Source organism: Gasterosteus aculeatus, chromosome 17, assembly GCF_964276395.1.
Source record: "Gasterosteus aculeatus chromosome 17, fGasAcu3.hap1.1, whole genome shotgun sequence".
Taxonomy (NCBI): domain Eukaryota; kingdom Metazoa; phylum Chordata; class Actinopteri; order Perciformes; family Gasterosteidae; genus Gasterosteus; species Gasterosteus aculeatus.
The window spans coordinates 19786878-19811629 of NC_135705.1; the positions used below are offsets into that span (position 1 = coordinate 19786878).

Genomic DNA, 24752 nt, shown 5'->3' on the forward strand with positions numbered 1-24752 from the left:
TCTACAACATGTACTGTCAGGGAAGGAAACATTGAAATACTGTGAAATGGTACATATAGTGCCCATGCATTCATTTCGGAGCATATGATGTCATGCTCAAGACCCAAATGTGAGCTGCCATAACCCTCATGCTCTGCCTTTGTCATCCACAGTACATGTATGTAAAGAAATCACTTGCACCTTTAAAGGAGATAATGCATTTGCATTTTCATTCAGAGATATTTAATGGAATATGTTTGGCTTATGGACTGCTGGTTTGACCCGAGACTCATTAGTGATTAGTGAAACCAATCACGCCAATAAATCCTGGCTGCAGCCCTATCGAGGCTATCGAGGTGTAAATGCATACACGCCCTTATTTTAAACAGTTATTGAAGTGTGGTCTCAATTTATCTGCTCACCCGGCATGACGGAGTCAATTAGGTCAAAGGCCCAACCAAGATGACCGTGTCCCAGTGCGTTGCACATCAGTAATATAATTCATATTTGGAGCACCGATAGTCACACAGCTTGCAGGAAATACATGTTTCCGTCATACAGAACTCTGAAACCCAACAGATGAAATCTGGACTCCATCAGCGAGGAGCAGAACCTCCCGTCTCTTGCCCCCCCCTCCCCGCCGCAGGTCGCCCGTGCAGCGGGAACGAGAGATGCTGCAGCCAAGCTGTCTTCCCTCGGCTGTCAGCGCGGTGATGGAGAGGCCAAGCAGGCTTTTGTCAGGAGACGGGGAGGGAGAGGGGGGAGGCAGGGGGGCGTAGCAGCCATTTCCTGGTGGCTCTGCGTTGGGAGGCGTGGGGGGGGAATGGGGGGGCGGCCTGTCTCTTGTGCGTTGCAGAGGATATGTCTCAGAGCTACAAGTTGACAGGGGATTGACAAAGTGGAGTGAACACTAGCCGGCGTAACACTCGCAGCTAGAAAAGCCTGAGCGCCGCCAACTTGAAGCCTCCCACTCGCTCCCAGCGAGATATATAGCAAGTGACAAATACTGGTCAATAGACTGCGCACTCCTGTGTTTGTGTTTACGCGTGTGTGCGTGTGTGCACCATTGGCTGTTTGTCTCGAGGAGTGTGTGTCTGCGTGCACGTTGCCGTTGCTGTTTTGGACACACGTTGCTGTGTATTTTTCGTTTCTTTTGCTCTCAATGCAAAGTCTAGTCAGCAGCTTCTGACCGCCGTCGCCACTGCACACTTCACATGTGGGCTTCTTTTGTCTTCTTTTCAGTCAAGACTTTGATGGGAATCGAATTTTTTTTTATACTGTGGTTATAGTTACACTAGTTTGATGTACATTTGCACAAATAATAATCTTCACATTTCTTATAATATTATGTGCATAATGTTACACAGTCCTTTGCCTCTAGTATTTGTTTTTTAACCAGCTAAAATGACTGAATTGAATTTATGAATTGAATAAATGTATTGAATGATGCCAATGAATGTGAAAGACGTCTTTGAGGTTCAACTTGTCATTAGCTGTTATCAGTATTTATTGTACACAAAGGGGCCATTGATGTATCTCCTGTTTAAATGTGAAAATGAAGCAGCTGCTAAAGCCACATGTCACAGCTTATGTAAAATGATACTCTTCAATATTCATTTTACTGTCATATTTTCAACAATTAAAAGCGTCTTGCTTGAGAGAGAAGAGGTAATTAATCTGTAACATTGGCTGTTTTTGTATATTTCTAGGAACTAATAAATAGTTAGTGTTCCAATATGCAATTTACATAGTATTACTGAGTGAAATGGACTTTGACTCACTTAGTATTTAAAAGCAATCAATCAGATGTGATATTTATTTCCTTCTCTTGGTTTTGGGGGATTTAGATGATGAGAAAATACGTTCTATCACACCTTAAATATTTTGGAAAATATCAGAACGATTTGATAATCACATTTTCAACCAGAGTCTCTACATTATTGCAAAGATTAGCAAATATGTTTGTTTTAGTAAGGATTAAAACATTAAGAAAAAACGTAGAAAATGTCTCATCTAAAAGGACGAGAGGGCCGTACCGTTGACTCCCACTACTGAGAGATGCAGGCTCATAAGCAGATGCAAATTTAGGCTAGCTTAGCTTAGCATTAGCTGAGTGACGTGGAGATGTGGAATTTGACATGGCTCCATGTCGGTGCTGGACTTGGGTCCTCATTTAATACAACTGCATTCATTCATTCATGAAGTCACATCTCACACCCACCGAACTGAACATTTCAAACAAAACCAAAAAAAACTGATATGTTTAATGTATTAAATCAACAAAACTACTAGGCCAGTTTTAGAAAAATAACAATAACAATATTTTTATTTGTACAGTGCTTTTTCATAGCCAAATACATTTTACATTAAAATGATCAAATAAGATAAAAGATAAAAGATGATAAAATATGGAAATATCTTTTTACATTTTCTTCTTTCGAATTGAATATTTAGTCTAAATACATATTTTCCAATTCATCATGTTATCTTAAAGGGAATAGCTGATGAACAACTATCAGACTAATTTAAGAATATTGACTAATTAATGGACTTGAGTGTACATGATGTTAGCAGTGACCCTCCAGCTGAATAAAAGGTTGAAATATGACTCTGATCTTCATCCTCTCTTCAACCTTTTCTCTTACTTTACCCCCATTGCCCCCCCCCCCCCCTCCCTCCTCCCTGTTGTTTAACAATCGCCATCTCTTCCTCCAGCACACTTCCTCTCTGTCCTTATATCACCTCCTCCTCCTCCTCCTCCATGAGGTCATAATCAGTACAGTGCTTGTGCCCCCCCCCCCCCGCGTCCCTCCCTCCACCAAAGCCTCCAGGCAGATTACAGATGGGCACATACCCAGATGTGTTTTACCATTCACTTCACTTCACTGCGGCTTAGCGCACTGCAGTTCAGTACGCGTTCACTTCCCTTTAGTCCTGTCGAGTTATTTTCACTGTTCTCCTCACTCGATTTCAGTTTGAATAATAATTCCACTTCTAACTGTATTCTCCTTCACTTCAGAGAGCTCAGTTCAATTCAAATACGTCAGTTCACCTGATTCAATGCTGTTATTTTTCAGTTCAGGCTTTATTCATTTCACTTCAGTTCAATTTAAATCAGCTCAGTTAGTCTCAATTCAATTGAATTCACTTTAATTATTCTTTTTTGAAGTTTCAATTAAATATAATGTGGTCATTTTTGATAACTGCAACATTGTGAATGATCCACTCCAACATGGCTGTGTGTATGTATAGACATGTAGTATGTGGATATTTACATACTGGATGTATTGATGCAAAAGTTTTCATTTTGCATGTGAAGTTTTGTCTCTGAACAAACAAATCATCTCCCGTGTTCATGTCCATGTGTTTCCTGTAATGACGTGAAGCTAAACGACTGCAGCCTTCCTCTTCACTCTCCTCACTCTTCAGTTCTCATTCTTCATCAGCTTCTCTCCCCGTCCCTCTCCCCTCTGCTGACTGACAGCTGAGAGAGAGCGAGAGGCAGAGAGATGGTGTTTTGGGGTTTGGGTGGAGGGAGGAGGAGGGTGAGGGGGGGTGGCAGGCGGTAGTTTAGACTCTGATTTGCCTTTGTGGTGTCCTGGAGGCCAGGGAGCTGCTGGGGAGTGGGTCCGCTTCCCTCCATCCTTTTCTTGGCCTCAGGTCTCATCAGCACTGTTGTGGGGAATCTCATTTGTCACACACACACACACACACACACACACACACACACACACACACACACACACACACACACACACACACACACACACACACACACACACACACACAGAATACAGCTGCAGCCAGAGTGAGAGCTGCCACTTGCAGCGGCGGAGGTGGCCACGACGGCGGATTGGCCGGGCCGGCTGATTGGTGACGACAGTCCAGTATGACTGGCAGCTACAGTAGCAGCAGTCCAGTTACGTCTATAGCAACAGTTGCTACACTGTTACCAACACAGAAAGCCCCGATAACCGGGGTCAACTCGGGCCCCTTATGAACGGGAGCGATCGCCGCTATCGCTGCGCACCCGATGAGACGGTGTCCCTCTATACGTCGCGCTAAAGGAAAGACCTTGTGAACAAGAAAGCAGAATCTCTCTCATTTGATGCATCTTTTATCTAACATGAAAACGGGATAAGCCTTCGTTCTCAACAGGGGACACTTATGGCCCCCTTTCATTTTCACAAGGGGACTAATTTGCATTTGTATGAAGAAGATATGGCTTTACACACACAAACACACACACACACACACACACACACACACACGGACCCTCATTATTACTCATTATTGCTGGTCATGTACACACATCTTCAAGTTAACCCCCTAATTCAGCCACTTAACTTAATTGTAATGTGATTAATATAGCACACACACACACACACACACACACACACACACACACACACACACACACACACATTAACCCGTCCTTTATCTCTCTCTCTCTCTACAATATCATCAGCATTTATCCTTTCCATCCCCCTGTTCTATGAATGTAACATGGCGTTGTGGTACTCTAAATATCAATTGAAGTTTGAGATGTTGAGATGTTTTGTCACGGTGTGGTTCACTTCCTGTTGTATTTCGTAGTTTTCTGCCACTCGTGTCCCCGGGTAACTTCACTTCCTGCCTTGTCCCGTCATCCCTTGTCTAATAGTTTCCACCTGTGTCCAATCACCTGCACCTCCCTTGTGTATTTAAGCCGTGTGTCTCTTTTGTCACGCTTGTTCTTGTCTTTCGTCTTGGATCTCCGTAGTTTCTTGCCTGCGTGCTTTTGCCCCCGGTTCCTGTGTTTTTGACCTTTTGACTATTAAAGTCCTTTTGTTTCCTGCAAGTCTGCATCTGAGTCCTGCCTTCCACCCGCATCCCTGACATGTTTCAACACCGTTAGGATGCTCTAGTCTCTTCTAGAGAATGTTAGCAGGACTCTGTTTTCAGACTGATGTTCAGACTGATTTGAGGGTCTGGTTATATGGAGCTGCTCCACTGGCTGGATGTCGACAACCAGCTACAACCCTAAATAACCCTGATTTCACCGATACAGACTGGTCTGCGAGCCGGACGAATCGCATTGGTCTCAATGTGGCCGTGAGGCGAGAGCGAAGGGACCGTCTGCAAAGCGGCATCACCACGGTTACAGAAAGGTGTCGCTTGTGTGCTTTGCTGACCGGCTATTAAACCAAGAAGTCCAAATCTGTGAATCGCTTGCCACCTTTACCGAACTCAGGCGCCATCGCGCGGATGCTACGCTGCGTTCAGAGATTCATGTGTGGTTGTTGAATGGTACCATCTGAGGTAGTTGATTATTATATCCTATTCCCGCGATTCAAGTAGGGTCCTGTTCTACATGAAAAGTGTTGATTTAGCAAGTCTCATGGTGCCTACGTTTCCTGAAGGCAACGCAATTGAGGAAGGTTTTTTGCCTTATTTGTCAAGCTGTCACTCATGATTACACGCCCCTCTCAGTTGATGCCCCGCCCCCTACGCCACATCAATAGTCTGATTGCGAAAAAAAACAATTTGAAATTGAAAAAAATAGAGATATTATAAAATTTGAATCTGAAAATATAAAATCTGCAACCCCAAAAATATTATAGAGAAAATATCAAAAAATATGTAAAAGTCAAAACTTCACTCAACCCAAAAATACTTTTCGTCCACTTATTTTTATTTTGAATACATTGGCGTATTTTTCAATGTTCAACACCAAACCCCAAACTTTCAAGCACTCACTCAAATCTGCGCAAAAATAGTTTAAAAAGACTGAAAGTTTCTCTTTAAAACGTGTATAATCTGTTATCTCACAGTATTGGTAACAGAGAAGTGTCCTTTTTGTCTTAATGGAGCCATGGGTGCTGCTCATTAAAAGCAAAGACATGCAGTCATACATATTGTTATGCTTCCTGTCGGGTGCTTTAGTGATGAGTGACAGTTTTACTGTTGTGGGACAGTGTGCTGGGACAAGTGTTTCAAGGCTTCCGGTTCCTTCATGTTCTCAGGGCATTTTGTATGTGATATTACTGTGAATTACCGTTTCTCTGTATATTGCTAGAGAACATTGTCTAAACAGTCCAGCTCATAATGCATTACTTTACTGAATGCCGTTTAAGAATGCAGCGTTTTGGTTCATCAGCCCCTCTGAGCTTATTGTTATTTCGTATTTTGATGTTTAATGAATTTGATGGGCGTCAAACGGGTGATGTGTTTGACAGTTAACTAACTAGCATATGGATTCATGCCTAATGATCCTTTCCCCTCTCTCTGTGATTGGCGCAGGTGAGTCAGTACACCTTTGCAATGTGCAGCTACAGAGAGAAGAAGGCCGAGCCGGTGGAGCTGCTGCAGCTGGATGGCTACACAGTGGACTACACGGACCCCCAGCCAGGTAACAGCAGCCACACAGCAGCAACCAACGCCAGGGATTCACAGTTGAACCAATTGGATGTAGAAATGTTTTGTTGAAGTCTCTGCACAGCTGCAGTCCACTCACACGGGTGGGTGTCTGACTTCTCCCCCACCTTTAACCCGACTGAGGTATAAATTGCCAGAGTATTTTCAAACACGTGTTGGTGATATGGTATGTCTGTTTCACCCTATAGATAAATAAAAATGGTATTCTCTATCAACGTAGAGCAGGGCTTCTCAAACTGTGGGGTGCGACCCTCTAGTGGGTCGCAGTGGTATTACAGGTGGGTCGCACGGGGAGATTCTGAATTGTTTTATTTCAAGAACATTATTGAGAACTTTCCATATTACAAAAGTACAGACTCCTGTCGCCACTCACATGGAAATACAGATCCAAGCTCAACGGCGAGCATGAAACGGGGGGGCCGTAAGTCTGCAACCCTGTTTTGTAGTGGAAAGCTAAAACTGATTAAACATGTTACATTACATCATTTGTCCCTTGGCTCTGGAGGAGCTTTAAGTCAAAGCAAACTGCTGCAATCGTGTCTTCAGCTCAGCTTTAGAGAAGTTCAAAGTACAAAGTACACTTTGTTTAAAACGAAGAGCACCTCCAAACCTTCAAGGTCTTAAGGACAATAGGAAGACAAAAAAAAGCCTTACAAGCAATATCCTGTTCCCACATAATTCCTCCTCTTCTCCCTCGGCGCGTGCCTCAGGGTTAGACGGCGGCCGGACCTTCTTCAACGCCGTGAAGGAGGGCGACACGGTGATATTCGCCAGCGATGACGAGCAGGACCGGATCCTTTGGGTGCAGGCCATGTACCGAGCCACGGGCCAGTCACACAAGCCGGTTCCTCCCACTCAGGTCCAGAAGCTCAACTCAAAGGGCGGCACAGCGCCGCAGCTCGACGCGCCGATATCTCAGTTCTGTAAGTCCGCCACGTCTCGCTGCGCCACGAGATGCAGTCCTAACATGACTCGTCGTTCCGCTAACGTGGCGCCGTGGCGGCCTTTTCTTTGTTTTAGTTAAGCCTTCATTTATATTTCTCTGCAGCTGGTGTGTCTTTCGAGGATTTTGTAGCACAAAACTCTTGGTGTGAAATGAGATATTGTACCGGAGCCCCACTTTGTGTTTTCACATGACGATCATTCCTGTTGTCTCCTCCGAAGCCTACTTCTATTCTGCTCCTCTCCCACGTCCTGAGATATGAACGTCATACGTCCAGACCTCAACGTCCGTTTGCCGACCTTGACGTACATATTCACATGTAGCCTCATTAAGGCGCTTTTCATCTCTTCTTGTGCTGCTGCTGTAGCTCTCCTCACATCATCTGTCACACATCAGCTTAGTTTGTCCACTTCCGGCTCAGTTTCTGTACCCGTCGTCACCCTGTGCGATGCTTTGCTCTTTGTCGTATATAACTGCTGGTGTTAAAGTGTCGGTGGCTTCGCTGTGTGTCTTTACGTTTCTCTGTTTGTTCCTTCTCCATCCTTATCGTCTAAACCCTGAACTCCGCTATCGCCTAGCTGGAATAAAAAGGTAAGTGCTTTCATCCCCCTTTCTTTCTCTCGTTGTCCATCGCTCGTCCTCTGTGATGACGTCCTGTCTGTTTTTTCTGGGGGAGGACAGAAACACGGCGATACTGACAGTGTGTCATGGTAACAGTGCCACACTGTAGGTCAGGGTTAAATGCCATATGGCTTTTTTCACCAGGACGTGATAGGTGAAAAGCTCACTTTTTAACAGTATGTGGGTTGGACGCCGTGAGAAAAGCAGCAGTGTTTGTGTGACGCCCGTAGTTTACTTGCTCGTTGGTGGAAAATGCAACAACGTTTAGATGGTTGAACATTGGTGAGCTGCTACGACACTGACGTTACTAATATTTATTTGCATGTCACTCAGGGTCAAACTGGTGTGTTACGTTGTGGGTCCAACAAACACCCAAATAAATGTTTTCCCAAAGAAAAATCATTTTCTCAATGAAAACAAGTAGGTGTGTTTGCCTCCATAAAATGTTTCCTGTGAAGACGGATGTTTATCTGAAAAAGACTGTATGCAGGTAGAAAGTTGATGCTGCTGGCTTTTGTTGGAAAAAGCACAAAATATATTTTTATAATATTCATAAGTCAGAATAATTGACTGAAACATGGGCGCAGACCAACACCTAATGAAGGAAAATTGGCTTTCTGCGAGCATTTCTGTAGGTGAACTCACTGAGTGAGCTGTTCTTGACAAAACCACTGCGTCCCGCCGCGTCCCGCCGCGTCCCGCCGCGTCCCACCGCGTCCCACCGCGTCCCACCGCGTCCCACTGCGCCCAGCAGCGGGTAATTACCAAGTTAAAAGTGCCAACCAATGAATTATACAGTGTGGTTACTGCACAATTAAATCAAGCAGCAATCAGTCAATGTTACCAAATAAGTACTTGTCAGTTCACACCCGAATCAACGCAATGAATATTATAACATCACGCCCCCCCCCCCCCCCCCCTGCCCTCCCAACCCCCGACTCAAATCTAGCTACGTTCAAACATTGTGACTACAAAGACGCAATTAAAAGTTTTGTTTTCCAGCTGCTAAGAGGTGAAACGGAGCTTCACAGTTAATGCTTTTTTTTTTTTAATCAAAGATGACTGATGATTTCCTTTGTTTTCATACATTTCTGCACACAAAATTATAAAATGCCTTTAACAAACCTTATCTGCAAAACATTGACTGACAACATGTTCCATCAGATGAGCATCTTCCTGCAGCAGCGAATGCGCATTTTACGGTTTTTGTATTCTGTTTAGCTTCTCAATGTGTTGAGCTTAGCGACCACGCCGCTAATTAGCCAAACATCACCTGGTACTATGCACTGTACATACTGTACATTAGTGCTCGGTAACAATGGCAGATTGAAATCGCAATTAAACGCAGACATCTTGAGGTTTGAGTTTTATTTATTTGCACAATTAATTGATAAAGAAAGAACCAAAGATAAAATATATTCACAGTGCAGGAAGAGGTAGGACGCTGACTGGGCTTATTCCAAGCCTCCACCTAAATAATATCTGAATATGACATTATTATAGATAGCATGAAATTAATATACTTACGGTATAATTACCTAAAATATTTTTAAGATATGAAGCAGTTGCATTTAAATGCATGAATTTGAATGCGCAAAAATCATCAATGAATGCAAAGTGTAGTGCACACGTTTATTTATGCCAACACTTCAAAGGTGCTTCTTAACAGCAGTAGTACCCTTTTACGCAGTAGCAGTTAAAATATTTATTGTAAATCTCAACCTAAACTTAATCAAACTAAATTATTGAAATTAAATCAAATATAAAACCAAAGCTATGTTCCACTGCCAGGGTGATAACGTTTTATTTAACTAACTAATTTCCTTTGAAGAATCTGAGTGAAAAAAAGAAAATAAACACACTTTCAATGATGCAAAATGTCCACGTATTTCTCTATAAGAGATAGATGAGGAAAAACCTCAGAAATATATTTCTATATTCTCTGACAAAGGTCAAAGGTCAACACACACCAACAGTGTATGACGCCGGCTCCCGTTGTTTGTCCAAAGACCACTGAAATCTTTAGAAGCCAGCTTGAGATTTACAGCGACAGCGTTTGCTTCTTTGTCACCGGGTGAAGTGCTGGTTCACGTTTAAACGGTAAATTTGCGCTTTTCTAGCCTTGATTCATACATTAACGACACGGGCTTCTTTGCCAGGTGCCACCAGCCCATCAGGACTCAAACGTTCTTCTCTACCACTGACCTGTAGCTTCAGCTCCCATATTTAATAGATAATACAATATTCCCTGCTGACAAACCCTTCTGCTTGTTTCGCTCTGAAATCACTTGTTTGACTAAATATTTAAGTTCAGTTAGGGACAGTTTGACTCACGCTAGCTGTGACGCCTTGGTGGACTCACCAACAGATGGATGTGGAAGTGTGTATCACCTCAGGGTAAAGATTGTGGGCACGACCAATACGATCCTTCAAGTTACTGCACGTTAGAAAAATCTGCAAAACTGGATAAACCTTCCAATTCAATGTGACTGAAATAATGTGTCCACACGTGATTATTACAATGGCGTTTCCTTCAGGACAACTGGTCCAGGTAAAGGTAACATCAATCTCCAGTATTGGTATTCTTAAATCAGGCCGCTGGTACCTCACTGATGCTGTGGTTGGGTTTGTTTTGTAAGAGCAGCAACGTAAAGCACGGAGCGCGGAGGTTGGGATGAACGGGTGGCTCAAATAAAACACAGAGTTGTGTTGAGTTCGCTTCAGTGAGAAGCTTCGACCAAATCAGAAGCGTATCTTCACGATTAGCTGTGCAGTGTAACGGGCTGGAGAGTTTTGGTGTGGGGGGGGCATCAATGAGCATCCTAGCCACCGTAATGACAGGAGGACATTAGGTTTGTTTCGTGGTCGGACCACAAAAAAAAAAAGCCAGCCGTGTGCTAAGTAGCCCCAAATGATTTTGACGACCCGAACCCAAAAGCAGCAGCATTTGCCTCCTCTGGATCTATAAATGAATAGCAGCCATCAATCATTGTCAGGGCCGTCCTTCCCCAGCCCAGACGGACGAGGGTGACTAGTGTCACTGCCTGTTACTGTCCAGCCCTCCCGCCTCCATTCCCGCTCACTCACATCAAACAGACCTGACAGGCCACCAGCTACAGACCAAGGGGGCACCACAATGTCACCTTTTTAGATATTTGGGGGAGGGTGGGGGGAGTTGTCGAGGGGACACAATCAGCTCCCAGCATCCCGCTCTTTGTTTTGTCTGTTGATTGACAGCTGGGGAGCCTTCGTTGGGCAGTGAAGAGGACTTTGGTTGAAAAATGTCTTGTATAACCTTCATTCACACGTGTTCCAGGTTTGTCCTGACTGACAGGACAGTCCACTCGTCTGCATATTCAAGATCAGAGTTGATTTGAATCTGATAAGCTTGTGTATTCTATTACTGTGTGGGCCGGAAAGGAGTTTAACGTAGATACCTCTGCAGCATAAACCAAATCCTAAAATATAAAGTGAAATAAATCTGCACAAACCAATAGGTGCTGTTACCGGATAGCAAGGAGACCTATTAGAGCCGAGGTCCCAGAAGGTAGTGTACGCTTACCTTGTTTTAGCTCTTTGGACTTCAGGGCATTGAGGTTCAAAATTGGCTCACATATGATCACATAATTATATAAGATTTGCATTGAGTCCAAGAGAGCCGATTCAGAGCAGGTGCCCTGTGTACCCCACCAGCCAAATCTGTTGGAGCCAGCTCGGAGGTATATATGGATTCACAGCCCACAGAAGCCCTGCATATGCCCCCCCGATCCTTTAAACCCTGCTGTAGGTACAGCCCACCACCAGGAAAGCCAACACACATGTGCTTTAATCCTCCTACTTGCAGATTGTGTGGTGTGGGGCCACACCACACAATCTGCTCCTTCTGACATGTTCAGCACAGCGATATTAACTAGGGGCCACTGACACTTCGGTGAAGTGGAATTAGAAACGGGAATGTTGCTGTGAAGCGACCGTTGGATTGTTTTGTGGGTAAGGAAGTTTTGTAGCCGGGTTACTCTTGAGCTTCCGGGCTGAGGTGCGTGGGGTAACATGTAGCTGCCCGATGAGCGACCAATGCAACATTCTGATTTACCGGGCAGTGGACGTCGGGCAGAGTAGTCGTAGTCTTTGTCTTGTGCAGGCTGTCCATTAACTTTTAAAGTAACTGCAGAATTTGAAGGCTTCTATTTCAGTGCCTCTTCAAATTGAGTCCACTGGGTGAATAACGGAGCCCTCATCACTGCCTGCGTCCCTTCGGTGCCCCTGTAAACCAATTGGGCGGCTCACACACGACGTGCCGCAGTGCTGAGATGGTTTCAGCGGCTGCTTCCCATCCACACACACTGATATCGTACTATGGAACAATTAAAAGGACATATTAGACATTGTATGAGATTTGATATGCTCTAATCTTTTCCTGGTGTTTTATTTCCCCCTGATCTTCCTCTGAACAAGATTACATTTCAAAACCTGCCCTTCCACTTTTTATTATAAATAGCCGATTCTCACTGCTATCTGTTATTCTGGTTTTTTAATCATGCGAGCTGCCACTGTTCATTTTAATGAGGAATTGATCAAAATCAAGATAGTAATACAATACTCGAGGAAGAGTCCTATACAAGTACAATTTTGAGGTATTTATTTGCGAGTGGGGACAGTTTGGAGTTTGAAGTGTAAGCTCACATAGCTAGAGCGGTGAGCCAGTCTCTGAGCTGCAGAGAGACAAGTGTTCAACTATTTCCCGTTCATTATAAAACTGTGAGGAGACAAAATAGACTCAGTTCCATTCACCACTAAATATAGCCACCATCAGTTAGAACCACCATTGGATAAAACCACCATTGGATAAAACCACCATTGGATAAAACCACCATTAGATAAAACCAGTTTAGGTATCCTTTAGTGGTTGTGCGTTTGCGTTTCATTGTTACTTTAAAGGTTCATTCTGTTCCAGACAGAATAAATTGAATGCCATGGTTTACAATATACAGTTTTTTACCTTTCAGGCACTGACGTTTGTCCCCTGTTCATTCCTCTGTCTCCCTGTCTCGCCCTCATTGGATGGTGAATGCATGTGCACAGATGCTGACAGAGCCCAGAAGCACGGGATGGACGAGTTTATTTCAGCCAACCCATGTAACTTTGACCACGGCTCGCTGTTTGAGCTGGTACAGCGCCTCACATTGGACCACAGACTCAACGACTCGTACTCCTGCCTGGTAAGCAAAGACCTTCTAATGTAACCAAGAGAATGTGCAACCTGCTTTCTGTGTGAAGAGAAATCTGGTGGTACAAAGTATTATTGCACTCCCTATAATAAAACACCTGGTTTGATATTTTGTACACATACCTTCAGAAAGGGCAGAACATGTAAATGCAGTTTTAAGTTTTAAGTTTGGATACAACATGAGTGGAAAAACATTCACTTCTCACTTCTTTTAAGTTCGTTGTTGTTTGTTCTCGCACTCATGAATTGCATTGAGAACAACATTCATGCTTTGCTTGTTTAGTTTTTTTTTTCTTCCAAACTCGGTTCTGTAGGTGACATCACTGCTCCGGTACATATAGTTAGTAGTAGCAGTATAATAAAAGTGTTACAGGACAGGCGTGTGACAACCAGAGAAGGGCATGTTGTGACTGATAGGCCAACTCAAAGCATGGCAATGAATCGCCTTATTCGGGGGCGGTCAAAGACCCAGGGGTCACCCTCCTACCTGTTGTGCCTACAGGTAAATGTACAAGATGACGTGAAAGGTGCTGCCTGGCTTCCACTGTAAGTGTTTAATGGCGTCTGTTTGCCTCACCCCCCCCTCAGGGCTGGTTCAGTCCCGGGCAGGTGTTTGTCTTGGACGAGTACTGCGCTCGCTACGGCGTTCGAGGCTGCCACAGGCACTTGTGTTACCTGAGCGATCTGCTGGAGAGGGCGGAGAACGGAGCCATGATCGACCCCACCCTGCTGCACTACAGCTTTGCCTTCTGTGCCTCCCACGCACATGGAAACAGGTACACGTCAAGGTGCTGGCTGCTCCCATGTCCTTCACGTAACACCTAACCAATGACTAGCCGTGAATGCTATTGCTATTGTTTTTTCCTGGTCAGAACTGATGTTGTCCACATACATACCCACACATAGGACGCAATATGTGACTCCCACTCTCATTTTTTAGGCTTTTGAACATTTCTATTTGTTTTCACTCGCATGTTCTTTTGCATGTGTTTTGCACGCTCATTTTTCTTTTTGCTCTTGTCTATTTTCCCCGTACAACCTCTTTACCTTGTTCACTTTCATGCACCGCCCTTCCCGACACGGTTCCCAAATCCCTGCATGTCCACGCGATCCCACTTAGTCAGCGCGTGCCCGAGTTGCTAAACTGGCCAGTATCTGAGGCCCAACTCGAACAAGCCCTGTCCCTCTGGGCCCCTGAGCTTCCTGCCCAAACTGCTAAGAGAGAACTCAGAATCATTGAGTTCATGAAGAAAAGGGACTTCAGGTCCCAGGTTTTCTCACCAACAAGGAGGTAAGTAACTTCCCAGTCTGTGTGGCAAAGTCTAACTAAAAAGAAAGACAGAAACGTGTCTTTAAGAAAGTGTAACTATCGTGTAACTGTGACTTGTGAGATCAGGAAACTAGCTGATGAAAACACAAGTGCTACTGCAGTAAAGATAAAATGTCAGGTTCAACATTAGTTTCGTTAGCTTTGGGCAGGAGTCGTCTGGCCTTCGATCCCCGACGTAGCCTGTTATCTAAGTTGCAGTATTTACCTCCTGTCTAATCTGCTGTGATGTGCTCGGACATCACAACTGTCAAGATCACAGTTGGCTGTCTGCGGCTGATGCGTAACAAAGATAGACGAGGGCCACTCCGGCGCTGAGGGCAAAGGTCAGGGAAGGCTGTCGCTCTTTGGTCTGAACTCAGCCATCAAAAAGTTGTGTCTTGTTGCCAGAGGACAGTTCATTATGACGCACAGTTTATTAATAGTTATAAAAATAAATACACATCCTTGTGAGTTTAGGTCCAAATTCACATTTCTCATTGAATCCAGCCCCAAAATAATGAGTCCTATTTGTCTACGTATCCACACACATCACACCGAGAACCTGCTCCGCCGGTCCAGCCGTCGTGCCTGGAGGTCGAAGCATGACAGGTTGACAGGTTGTCATGTGCGACGGCCGAATGTCTCCGCTGCCGCCGCCGCTGCGTGTGCCCCAGTGCACACACCTCGCTCAGACCCCCCCCTCCACCCAGACAAACATGCAGGACCACACCCCACCCCCCACCCCTGCCTCCTAATAGCCTGCTGGCCTGGAGGCGCGGGCGCTCCGAGTTGGACTCGGTCGCGCGGCCGCCTGCTAAAGTGTCAGGGTTGGACTTCTGTCCAGCTAAATGTCGACTCCATTCACATCCACTGTTTGGCTTTAAAATAAACGGAGAGGATGTATTTGATATAAATATGCATTTCACTAGTTGCCCAAGTAAAAGCTGTGACGTCAGAGGATTGGAATCTTATGCAAAACGTACATTTTCTTTTAATACATGTCCGTGCAAACGTCTCTTTAACGTGTGTGAGATCAAAAAGAACTAATGATAGAAACGTGTTAATTCATTCATTTTATTTTGTAGCCCAAAATCACAAATTACAAATTGGCCTTTGAGGGTTTTACACACGCGGCATCCCCTGTCCTCACATCGGCACAGGAATGAATACGGAAAACCCACATTGACTAAATAAATTAATCTCAAAGTCAGTTAAAAAATGTAAAATGTTTCGGAAAATAACTTGTTTAGTCTGTATATTTATCTCTCAATGAATCACCTAATCTGACAATCGTTTTTTGAGGATTCATAAAATGTCAGGAGTAGCGGCGTGTCACTCACATGATGAGTAACTCACCTTTGGGAAACTGGAACCAGGTGGCCAGGTTAGAAAATCGGCCTGTTTCCACTTAAAGCTGCTGTTACGAAAAGGTAAGATACGTGGTATCTTACCTGGAGGCCTCAATGTGGAGGTGTCCTGCTTATTTAAAGGAGAAGTGAATGTGTTGCTGGCTCGCCGCCTGTCTGTCACTGATGGCTCATTTGCTTGTTGTCGTCATCGGAGCTGTGAAGTCATGAGGTCAAGCAAACATGAGGAAGCTGCCAAGAAACAATGCTCTGCGATAGAAAGTGAGCCCTGCAGGACTTAATTAGTGTGAAATCTCCCTCTTTTATTTCCTGTCACTGTGTGAGCGGTTAGGTGGCTTTTTACTTTGCATTCCTCTCCCATTTTTTGGAGTCAGCTTTTGTACGCTAATGTCTTTCTAATGCACGCGATCACCGGGAACTGAACCAAGGGCGAAAATAAGGCAAAATATAATCTTATTTTTACATGATGAAGGTCACCACCGGGACAAAACATTCAAGCTCAGTTAATACTCACCGTGGTGAAGCCAGAAGAAAAGGATGCCAGATAAATGTAACTTCACGATCACGTGACACAAATAGCTCACTGATAAAAACACTATTTACATTTCAGACGATCATACAAATAATTACAATTACCTCTTCAAGCGGGAGGTCTTAAAAGTCTTAATTGAATAGTTTACAGGTTATTCAACTTTGTTTCTTTTCACATTTAAAACTAAATGTTTTCAATGAATGTGAGATATGGACTCGTGGTTAATTAACTCTTGTCGTTGTGGAGGTCCATCGTCATCTACAGGCCGAACTGCGTCTTTTTATTATTCAGACAGAATAATGCAAAGAGCAGTTCATAGTGTATGAATGGCAAATGATATACAGGTAGATATACTGTATAAATATGTAGAATCAAAGCTTCATTCGTGTTCATACAAAGCGCACCAGTTGGGTTTGATGGGGTGTCGAGGCCAATAGCCAATGGGCTCTGAGATCGCCCGCCTGCAGACCGGCGCCGCGTGCAGTCGGCCCCCTGATGTTCAGCAGCGGAGCCCCACAGGTGGCCGCGACACACCGGCAGCGGCTCATAGCCTTGAAAACCCAGAAGAAGATGATGCTCAGACAATTGGCACTTCTGTAAATCTAACAAGCAAATACCCCTCCGCCCCCCCCCCTCAAACTCACACACAAACAGGGACAGTTTCTCACTGTCTGCTGAAATGACATGTCAAAAGGGGGAGGTGTGGGTCTGTGTGTGTTGGGGGCAGGGGGGGGGGGGGCTTGGATAGAGAGAGAAGGAGAGTGTCATGTCTCCTGCTTCTCATCATGCTGTCATGGCCACCAGTCCAACGCCTCTTCTGTCACATGCACTCTGCTCACACTCCACCCAGACCCAACCATGTCACAAGCGATAAACACATTGGACACACACACACACACACACACGCACACACACACACACACACACACACACACACACACACACACACACACACACACACACACACACACACACACACACACACACACACACACACACACACACACACACACACACACACACACACGCCCGCTTGAATGACTTGAATGTAATAGTTAAAATAATAATAATAAAAACGAACAATTATTTCCAGGAGACCTCAGCCCATTAAGTAATGTTACCATGTGAAATGTTGCATGCTTGTCATTCAACTAAATGAATTGATGTCTAAGGAAACATGTTGTTACTTCAAACCGAATCTGGTTCTTTAGAAGAACAGAAGAAAGTGATCCCATGTTCATCTCTTTGCATTCCTGCTTTAAGTGTAGAAAACAGGTTTTTCGATTTGATTTGTTGACACTTCATCAAAGCCATCGCAGCACTGATGTTAGAGGATGCACAGCAATACATTTATTTATAAAGATCCATTTAGAGTCAAAGGAACCAGGGAACCAGGGAACTCTTCGGAGGGGGTCATGGGGAGGGATCATCCGGTAACCATGTGATTGGCGGTTCCCTTGCCGTAGTGTCCTTGAGCAAGACACAGAACCCTAAATGACTCGCATGCACCGCTCCTGATTGTTTCAAATGCGGAGGAATTTCATTTTCATGCATAATATGTAAAAGAATTGTATTTAGCTCCGAGCTCTTGATTTACCTCTGGCTGCACAAAACAAAATGGTGACATCAAGTATTCAGAACCGTAATCTACAAACCAACGTGTCTACGTCCAGTCCTCATATACAGCTTCCCAGAACCTAAGAATCTGAAGCTTGTGATAGATCTTCATGTATTTAAAACATTCATACTCAAAAGTAGAGACATTATCATTGTTGAAGGTTCTCTACGTGACTTCAGGAGAAGCTTTAATGTTCTGTATCTGCTGTTGACTTTCAGGCCTGATGGTATCGGCACGGTGACCGTGGAGGAGAAGGAGCACTTTGAGGAGATCAAGGAGAGGCTACGGGTGCTTCTAGAGAACCAGATTACACACTTCAGGTAGGAGCCGTGTACCAGCACCGTTTGCCGATCTCAGGCCGAGCTGGACTTCACACGTAAAATCCCATCTCCAGGTACTGCTTTCCGTTTGGGCGGCCAGAGGGAGCGCTGAAAGCAACTCTGTCGCTGCTCGAAAGGGTGAGTGGCTTCTAAAGTTCTCCTCCATTGTCCCGTTCCTCTTCGTTTTCCCTTGTGAAACCACCTTTCCCTATAGCTCTTTAAAAAAACGCCAATACATCTTCTGAAAAAGCGGCAGAAAATCCTTCTGCTAGAATAATCCGTCCGGCCGACGTTTGTCAAAGTTTAACTTGCAATAATATGCATTTGCCGTCCGCTGACCGTACTTTTGCTGCGTGTTTCCTTCGTAGGTCCTGATGAAGGATATCGTTACTCCGGTTCCTCAAGAGGAAGTCAAGGCTGTGATCCGTAAGTGTCTGGAGCAGGCAGCTCTGGTCAACTACCAGCGCCTGTCGGAGTACGCCAAACTGGAAGGTAAGTCGCTGCTCTTTTGTGTTCCCTGTTACAGTGCAGTGACGTGTTCTAAACCCAGCGGGGCGGAGCTTATGAAATGGGCCTATTTCAGGTGGTTGTCAGTGAAACAAGCTAACAGAACTTTGTGGGAGAGTCTTTCAAAAGTAGTATGCATGTTCTACAAATGTGAACAAGCAAGGTGACGATGAAGTTCCAATGAGAAACGCCGATGAATCACCTGAGGAAGTGGAGTTTTCCCAGGACGAGGTGTGTAGACGTCATGGTCAGCCAAGTTTATCTTAGCCGCGCTCGGAGGGGAATTTCTTTTTGCATCCAGTACAATTCTAATCTCTAAAGCATTATTGGACTTTGGGAAAAAACCCTATTCACTAATTATTTGTTTTAAATGACAATTGACCTCAGCCTTGGTTGGCTTAGCGTTGCCTTCTATACAACTGATACACAGCTGGTTGCAACAGATGTGCATTTTAATAGAGAACGAAGCAGCTATACAATACTTAAGATTACATTTTTGCGTTGAAGTTTCAATTCAGAAATTCAAATCAAAGCCCAACCTAATTTCTTCCTTGTCACATGTTCTCAATGGCCTGATTGTTTTTTTTTTAACACCATTTTGCTTTATCTTCAGCTTATGCTAGTAGCAAATGTAGTCTACAGTAAGTAAAAATGCATTCAATTCAATACGTATGCTGACTTGGTGCCCCCATGCCTCAGCCTCTTCTTAGCTGTGTCCCACTTTGACCTCCCCGGTAGTTGAAGTGACGATCCGTCTATTCCCTATTCTCATTCCCACTTCCTCTCTTTTCCTTGTCTATTGGCTTTTGCTTCTTGTCATTTGCTGCTGTTTAAAACAGACACAATGGGACTGCTTGTTGTGGCAGTTCAGGGTTTTTCTTTAGTAGGAATCATAAATATTTTGCAGACCTCACCGGGTCCCATTTAGGTCAGATTTTTTTTCGGGTGTTTACAAAAATACGACAATTCCCCAAATTTCTCTCCTGTTTCCTTCTCTGTGAGTAGCAGCCTTTTGAGACGCAGCGTTAGACACTGAAACTATTGGTGTTTTCTAAAAGTTTCAAGGCTTTAAATGTTCCAAAAAGACGGTATCGATGCTCCATTGTGAACGATTCACAAGTGCTGATGTTAACAAGTTCCACTCATTTGTTTTTAAATCAATTTGAATAGAATTGCTGTCAAAGGTTAATCACCAAAATTTTTCTATTAAAAAGAATAATATCACCAAAAAGAGGGTCAAGCATTTTTCTCTTTCTGACAAGTACATTATGTCATATTTGTCCCTCTTTACCTTAAAAACTGTAATAAATATAAATGCTAACTGATACCATTGCTGATCAAAGCCAAGTAGTGTTTGGTTGTGTTCAGGCCAGATCACCTAATATGCTGGTAGTCAAATCAATATTTAAGATTGATCATTTCAAGACAATGTCTATCACCTCATTGGAACCTCAACCTCAGTTTCTCTGTTGTGATTGTTAAATATCCCCAGAACTGTTTTCGTTTACACTGGTAGAAGCGATTCACCTCTGCCTGGCAGAACGAATGGTTAATCTCTCCGAGCCGCGGACAGTCTGATTGAACCCTTGTATGAGGCCATCTGCCAACATCTGCCAACTTGCCAGAGCTCGGCTACCTTTCCCCAACTCACAGCAGCCTCAATTAGTTTAGATTAGTTGTTTGGCTCAGGAATTTAAATTATGGATAATGGATTATGGCATTTTTATGAAAACATATTTGTTAGCTCTCAAAAGGTAGCATATGTAGTCTAAATGAATTAACTAATGAATTGTTTTTATCTATCATTGTAACATATATGATCATGTGGAAACCAATAGTAGTTTCTACATGTCATTTTATGTAATTACTTTTTAAATTCCCAAAGAAGTTTGTTTTCCCTTAAAAAATGCTTGATGTTCTACTACACGAAGCCACTAACTGAAATTATTCCCTAATGATGTGCTAGGAATCATAGGAATAAACATATATCAGGACCTTTGAAAATGCGAAGATCATTATATTAATAATAATTATATTTCTTATTAGATAATGTTAAATAATATGAAATGAAACATATTGCACCTTTGATAAAACACATTCTAGATTGGATTTAATTGAACATTGATACATGAATATGCTTTGATGGCACGTGTGAGGTTGTGAGATGTTAAACAGCAGCACAGAGGATGCAGGTACGGGCCCTGAAGGCCTCTCATTGGTCGAACCCCGGTGCCCTGTGTGCTCGTCTCTCTGACCCCGGCCTCTTGCATGCCTCGGTATCGTCCCTCTCCTCTGTAGGGAAAAAGAGAGAGATGTATGAGCATCCTGTCTTCTGCTTGGCGTCTCAAGTGATGGATTTAACCATTCGTGAGTACCTTCCTCCTCCCCAGCCCTTCTGCACCCTTCTGTTCCTGCACCACCGGGACGCACGGCAACAACAACAAGCAAACTCACCTTTTTGTCGTCCCCGAAGTCCTTTAGTTTGTTTGTATCTTTTTTATTTACGTCTGTAAAGTCTACAGTTACAGCATTTTGATTTGTTTCAAGCTCAATTTGTTGCGATGCCACCAAAACCTCTTTTCTAATCTTTCTCTGAGCTTGTTTTTTGTCCTTCCCAAACCACCTGTCTGTCTGCGACTTGAATGCATTTTTACTTTGCTTGTGTGTAAAACCTTTTGAGTGTTTAAGATCACGGTACATTCAGACGAGACCCCACATCCTCTTATTGCCCGAGTGAAACCTCTTTGAATACTTCCACAGTCAAATGCCCACACTAATGGCATTTATTACAACTATTTGAATAGCTTTTATCATGTATTGAATAACTTTTTCTTCTTTACCACCTCTCACTACCTTCTATTCATACTTTAAACAAATCGACCGTTACTGAGAACAATCTGAAGGATCCAGGTGACGTTTTCCTGTATAACCTCTGTACATCTGCCTTAAAGCATGCGACCGTAGACCCTGTTACTACCACACAAGCTTCACAGAGGTTTATAGATACAACTGTGAAGGAAAACACTGTTTACATGCAGGTGACATTTAAAGTATTTTAGTTTTCTTTTCTGGATTGGAGACCAAAAAAAAAGAGAGTCAAGAAAAGTCAAATATTCCAGAGAAACAGTTCACGATGAAAAGCCACGACTTGAGCTGTCTTGTCTCACAGTGACATGATTCTGTCCACTTGCCACGCTGATCAAATGTTTTTTTTTAATTCATGTAAGAAAAATAAAGTTCTTTTTGTTACCAAAAGTACACGTTTATACTCTGCCATAAAAGCTGACACACATTGCTAGATCCAAACAGTCGGCCCCTTTGAGCCGGTGCACAAGTCCCATTCTGCGGAAGCTTCCAGCCATGTTAGCATGACAGCAGGCGACGCTGCATCAGCGCGCTGTGTTGTCCCCCGCTGAAACCAGTGCTGACTCTGACGTGGCCACTTCCAAACCCCGCGCAGCACTGTGGCTGTTCTTTTCCAGCGGGAGGATGCTGCTGGTGTTAAACGGGATCACGACACACTCACTATGTTGCTGTGTTCGAGACCCGTTTAAAACGGGCCTGTCCCTCGGCCCGCTGAGGTGCTGCTGCTTGCACCTTTCTGACAACCACTCTTGCAAACATCGAACGTCATCATAAAACGGCACATTCTCTGGATGTGGTATCAATTCAACCCTCTCGCAGGTCAAATCATAAAAGACAAGAGGTTTGCATTGCAGTTTAAGTTCATTCTAACCAACCGGACTGTGCGTTCAGATGTACGACGTCACACAACACTGCTGCATGATGACTGTTCAATGTACATGATGTTTGCATCCCTCATCACGCACATGTTTCCTCTGGATGACATCATCACTGTCCCGTCACAGTGACAGAAATGTACATCATTCACTGCATAATATGGACCGTCACCACCACGAGCCTTGCAGCACTCCCATGTGTTGATTGTAAAGATGCAATGATCCTAGAACTGTGATTGCGGCTTCATACAAGGTGTTGCATACTTTCGATTGTATGCAACACGGTATCTATTAACTCCGGTATGATTTCAATAACCAGAATCTGACCAGCAGTGAGGAGCCGTGTGCACGATTGTTCACACGTGTACTTTCACCTGAAACTAAGAATGTTTCTAAGCCGTTTAGAAGGTGACTTGTTTTGCGTTTTAATGTTAAAGCGACAGAAGAAGAATTCATCTCAACTCAATTCATTTTATTTGGAACAGCCCAAAATTACGAATTTGCCTCAGAGGGCTTTACAGTGTGTACACAGCCTGCGCTTCACAATGTAGCCGCTAAATGCTGTTTATTATTCCTGAGTCTAATAATCAGAAGTGACCGATGTTCTAAATCCATCTCACCGCTTGATGCCACTAAACCCTTCAAACTCCTTTTGTTTTATTTAAGCTTTTATATTCAGGAGGCCACAAACACATGGCAGTCTTTATCTCCAGCCCTAATTATGACGTCGGTATTTCGTGCCTGTATTTGGAATACGGCCGAGACCTTGTGTTTTAGGCTCAGCTTCTACAGCTACACCCACATTATGGGAGCGACTTAATGCAGTGTTTAACATGCACGCTGGGCACTGAGTGAAGCAATACACTCGTTTATATCTCCGTTTATAATCTTTGGGTTGCATGCATTCAGTAGTAACAAGGGACAGGAAGAAGGTCAGACTCTGCCGTTGGCGTTGACCTTTGATCTTTGTGCTCCAGAGAACGTAGGCCGGTTAGTCACCCCTGCTAAAAAACTGGAGGACAATATTCGTCTCGCCGAGCTGGTGATTGAGGTGCTTCAGCAGAATGAGGAACACCATGCTGAGGTCAGTGCATCTACACACACACACACACACACACACACGGGCTGGTTTGGAGCGGTGATCGTTTGGCCTTTAAGGAGACGGTACAAGTGGCCCTGATTGAAACCGGCTAATAGGTTTGTCCCTCTGCTGATATCATGAACCTCATTACTGCTCAACAGTAAGCATGATGTACAGCTGAGGACGTGGAGCATTTACACCGCGCAGCACTGCACGTGATCTTTGTGTAATAAAGATGTTATTGGTGAAGTACGAGACCTGCGCTCACTCTAAATATTGACCTTCTCCCACTCCCAATCCTTTTAGATGTCAGAGGCGGGATGAGAGCTGTTGTAACTCTGTAACTGACTGTTATAACAAAGGAAATGTTAAGATGACCAAAGTTAATCCAAATGATTTACTGCAATGTTTTCTGCAAAGATGTGATGGAGCTACTGGCGTGGTAAATTGACACCGGACCTGGCCCGTCGTTTGAGCATACTTCAGTGTAAAGGAGGGCACATGGATTGAGTATGTAGTATGCAGGATGCTGGTTTGGGTTTTGGAACATATTTACCTCATTCAGTCATCTGAAAATGAAGAAAATGTGTCTCTTTTATTGCAAAATACTTCTTAAATAACTTATTTGCAGTAATGAATTCACTGTGATATCCACCTGCACACAAACAGCAGCCAAAACATGAAATGTGTTGTCTTCTGACACAAAAGTGGAAGGAAGTTTGTTAATTACCACTATGGGAATAAAAATGTAGGCAAGAAGCATCCGTGCAAAGCTTGGTGTTCGCGCCACAAAAGGAAAGATTTGATGTTTATTCAGATTAAAATTGTAGAATCCACAGCATCTGATGATCAAGGCGAAGGGAAAACCTGAATTTACACAGCTTTAATCCATCCTCTCTTTTTAGCAGCTTCCTGTGACTGCTGTGCTGTCTACACTAATGCAACTCCTTATTCAAAGCTGACTTATTCCCTCTCTGCTTTTTATTTTCAATGATTCATTTGGTTTTCGGGGAAATGTTTGAACAGGGAAAAGAGGTACGTTGATTGTCCCAGTGCCATACGCTCTGTCTTCTACCCGACCCGCTCTGTAC

The 24752-nt window shown here is 43.8% G+C and overlaps 1 protein-coding gene across 19 annotated transcripts in view; it reads left to right on the forward strand.

Moving 5' to 3' along the window:
* The window catches only part of cadpsa (Ca2+-dependent activator protein for secretion a), an 86313-nt gene that overhangs the window by 28255 nt on the left and 33306 nt on the right, over positions 1-24752 (forward strand). For 4 of the 19 annotated variants that reach the window (XM_078092329.1, XM_078092331.1, XM_078092334.1 and 1 more), the window contains exons 10-19: positions 6262-6370; positions 7107-7319; positions 13043-13179; positions 13776-13975; positions 14308-14478; positions 18232-18333; positions 18408-18471; positions 18702-18825; positions 21139-21207; positions 23558-23664. In XM_078092329.1, the coding sequence (XP_077948455.1) occupies positions 6262-6370; positions 7107-7319; positions 13043-13179; positions 13776-13975; positions 14308-14478; positions 18232-18333; positions 18408-18471; positions 18702-18825; positions 21139-21207; positions 23558-23664 (1296 nt within the window). The remainder of the gene's footprint in view (positions 1-6261; positions 6371-7106; positions 7320-13042; positions 13180-13775; positions 13976-14307; positions 14479-18231; positions 18334-18407; positions 18472-18701; positions 18826-21138; positions 21208-23557; positions 23665-24752) is intronic. The other 15 variants (XM_078092340.1, XM_078092344.1, XM_078092346.1 and 12 more) reach the window with 7 other exon arrangements.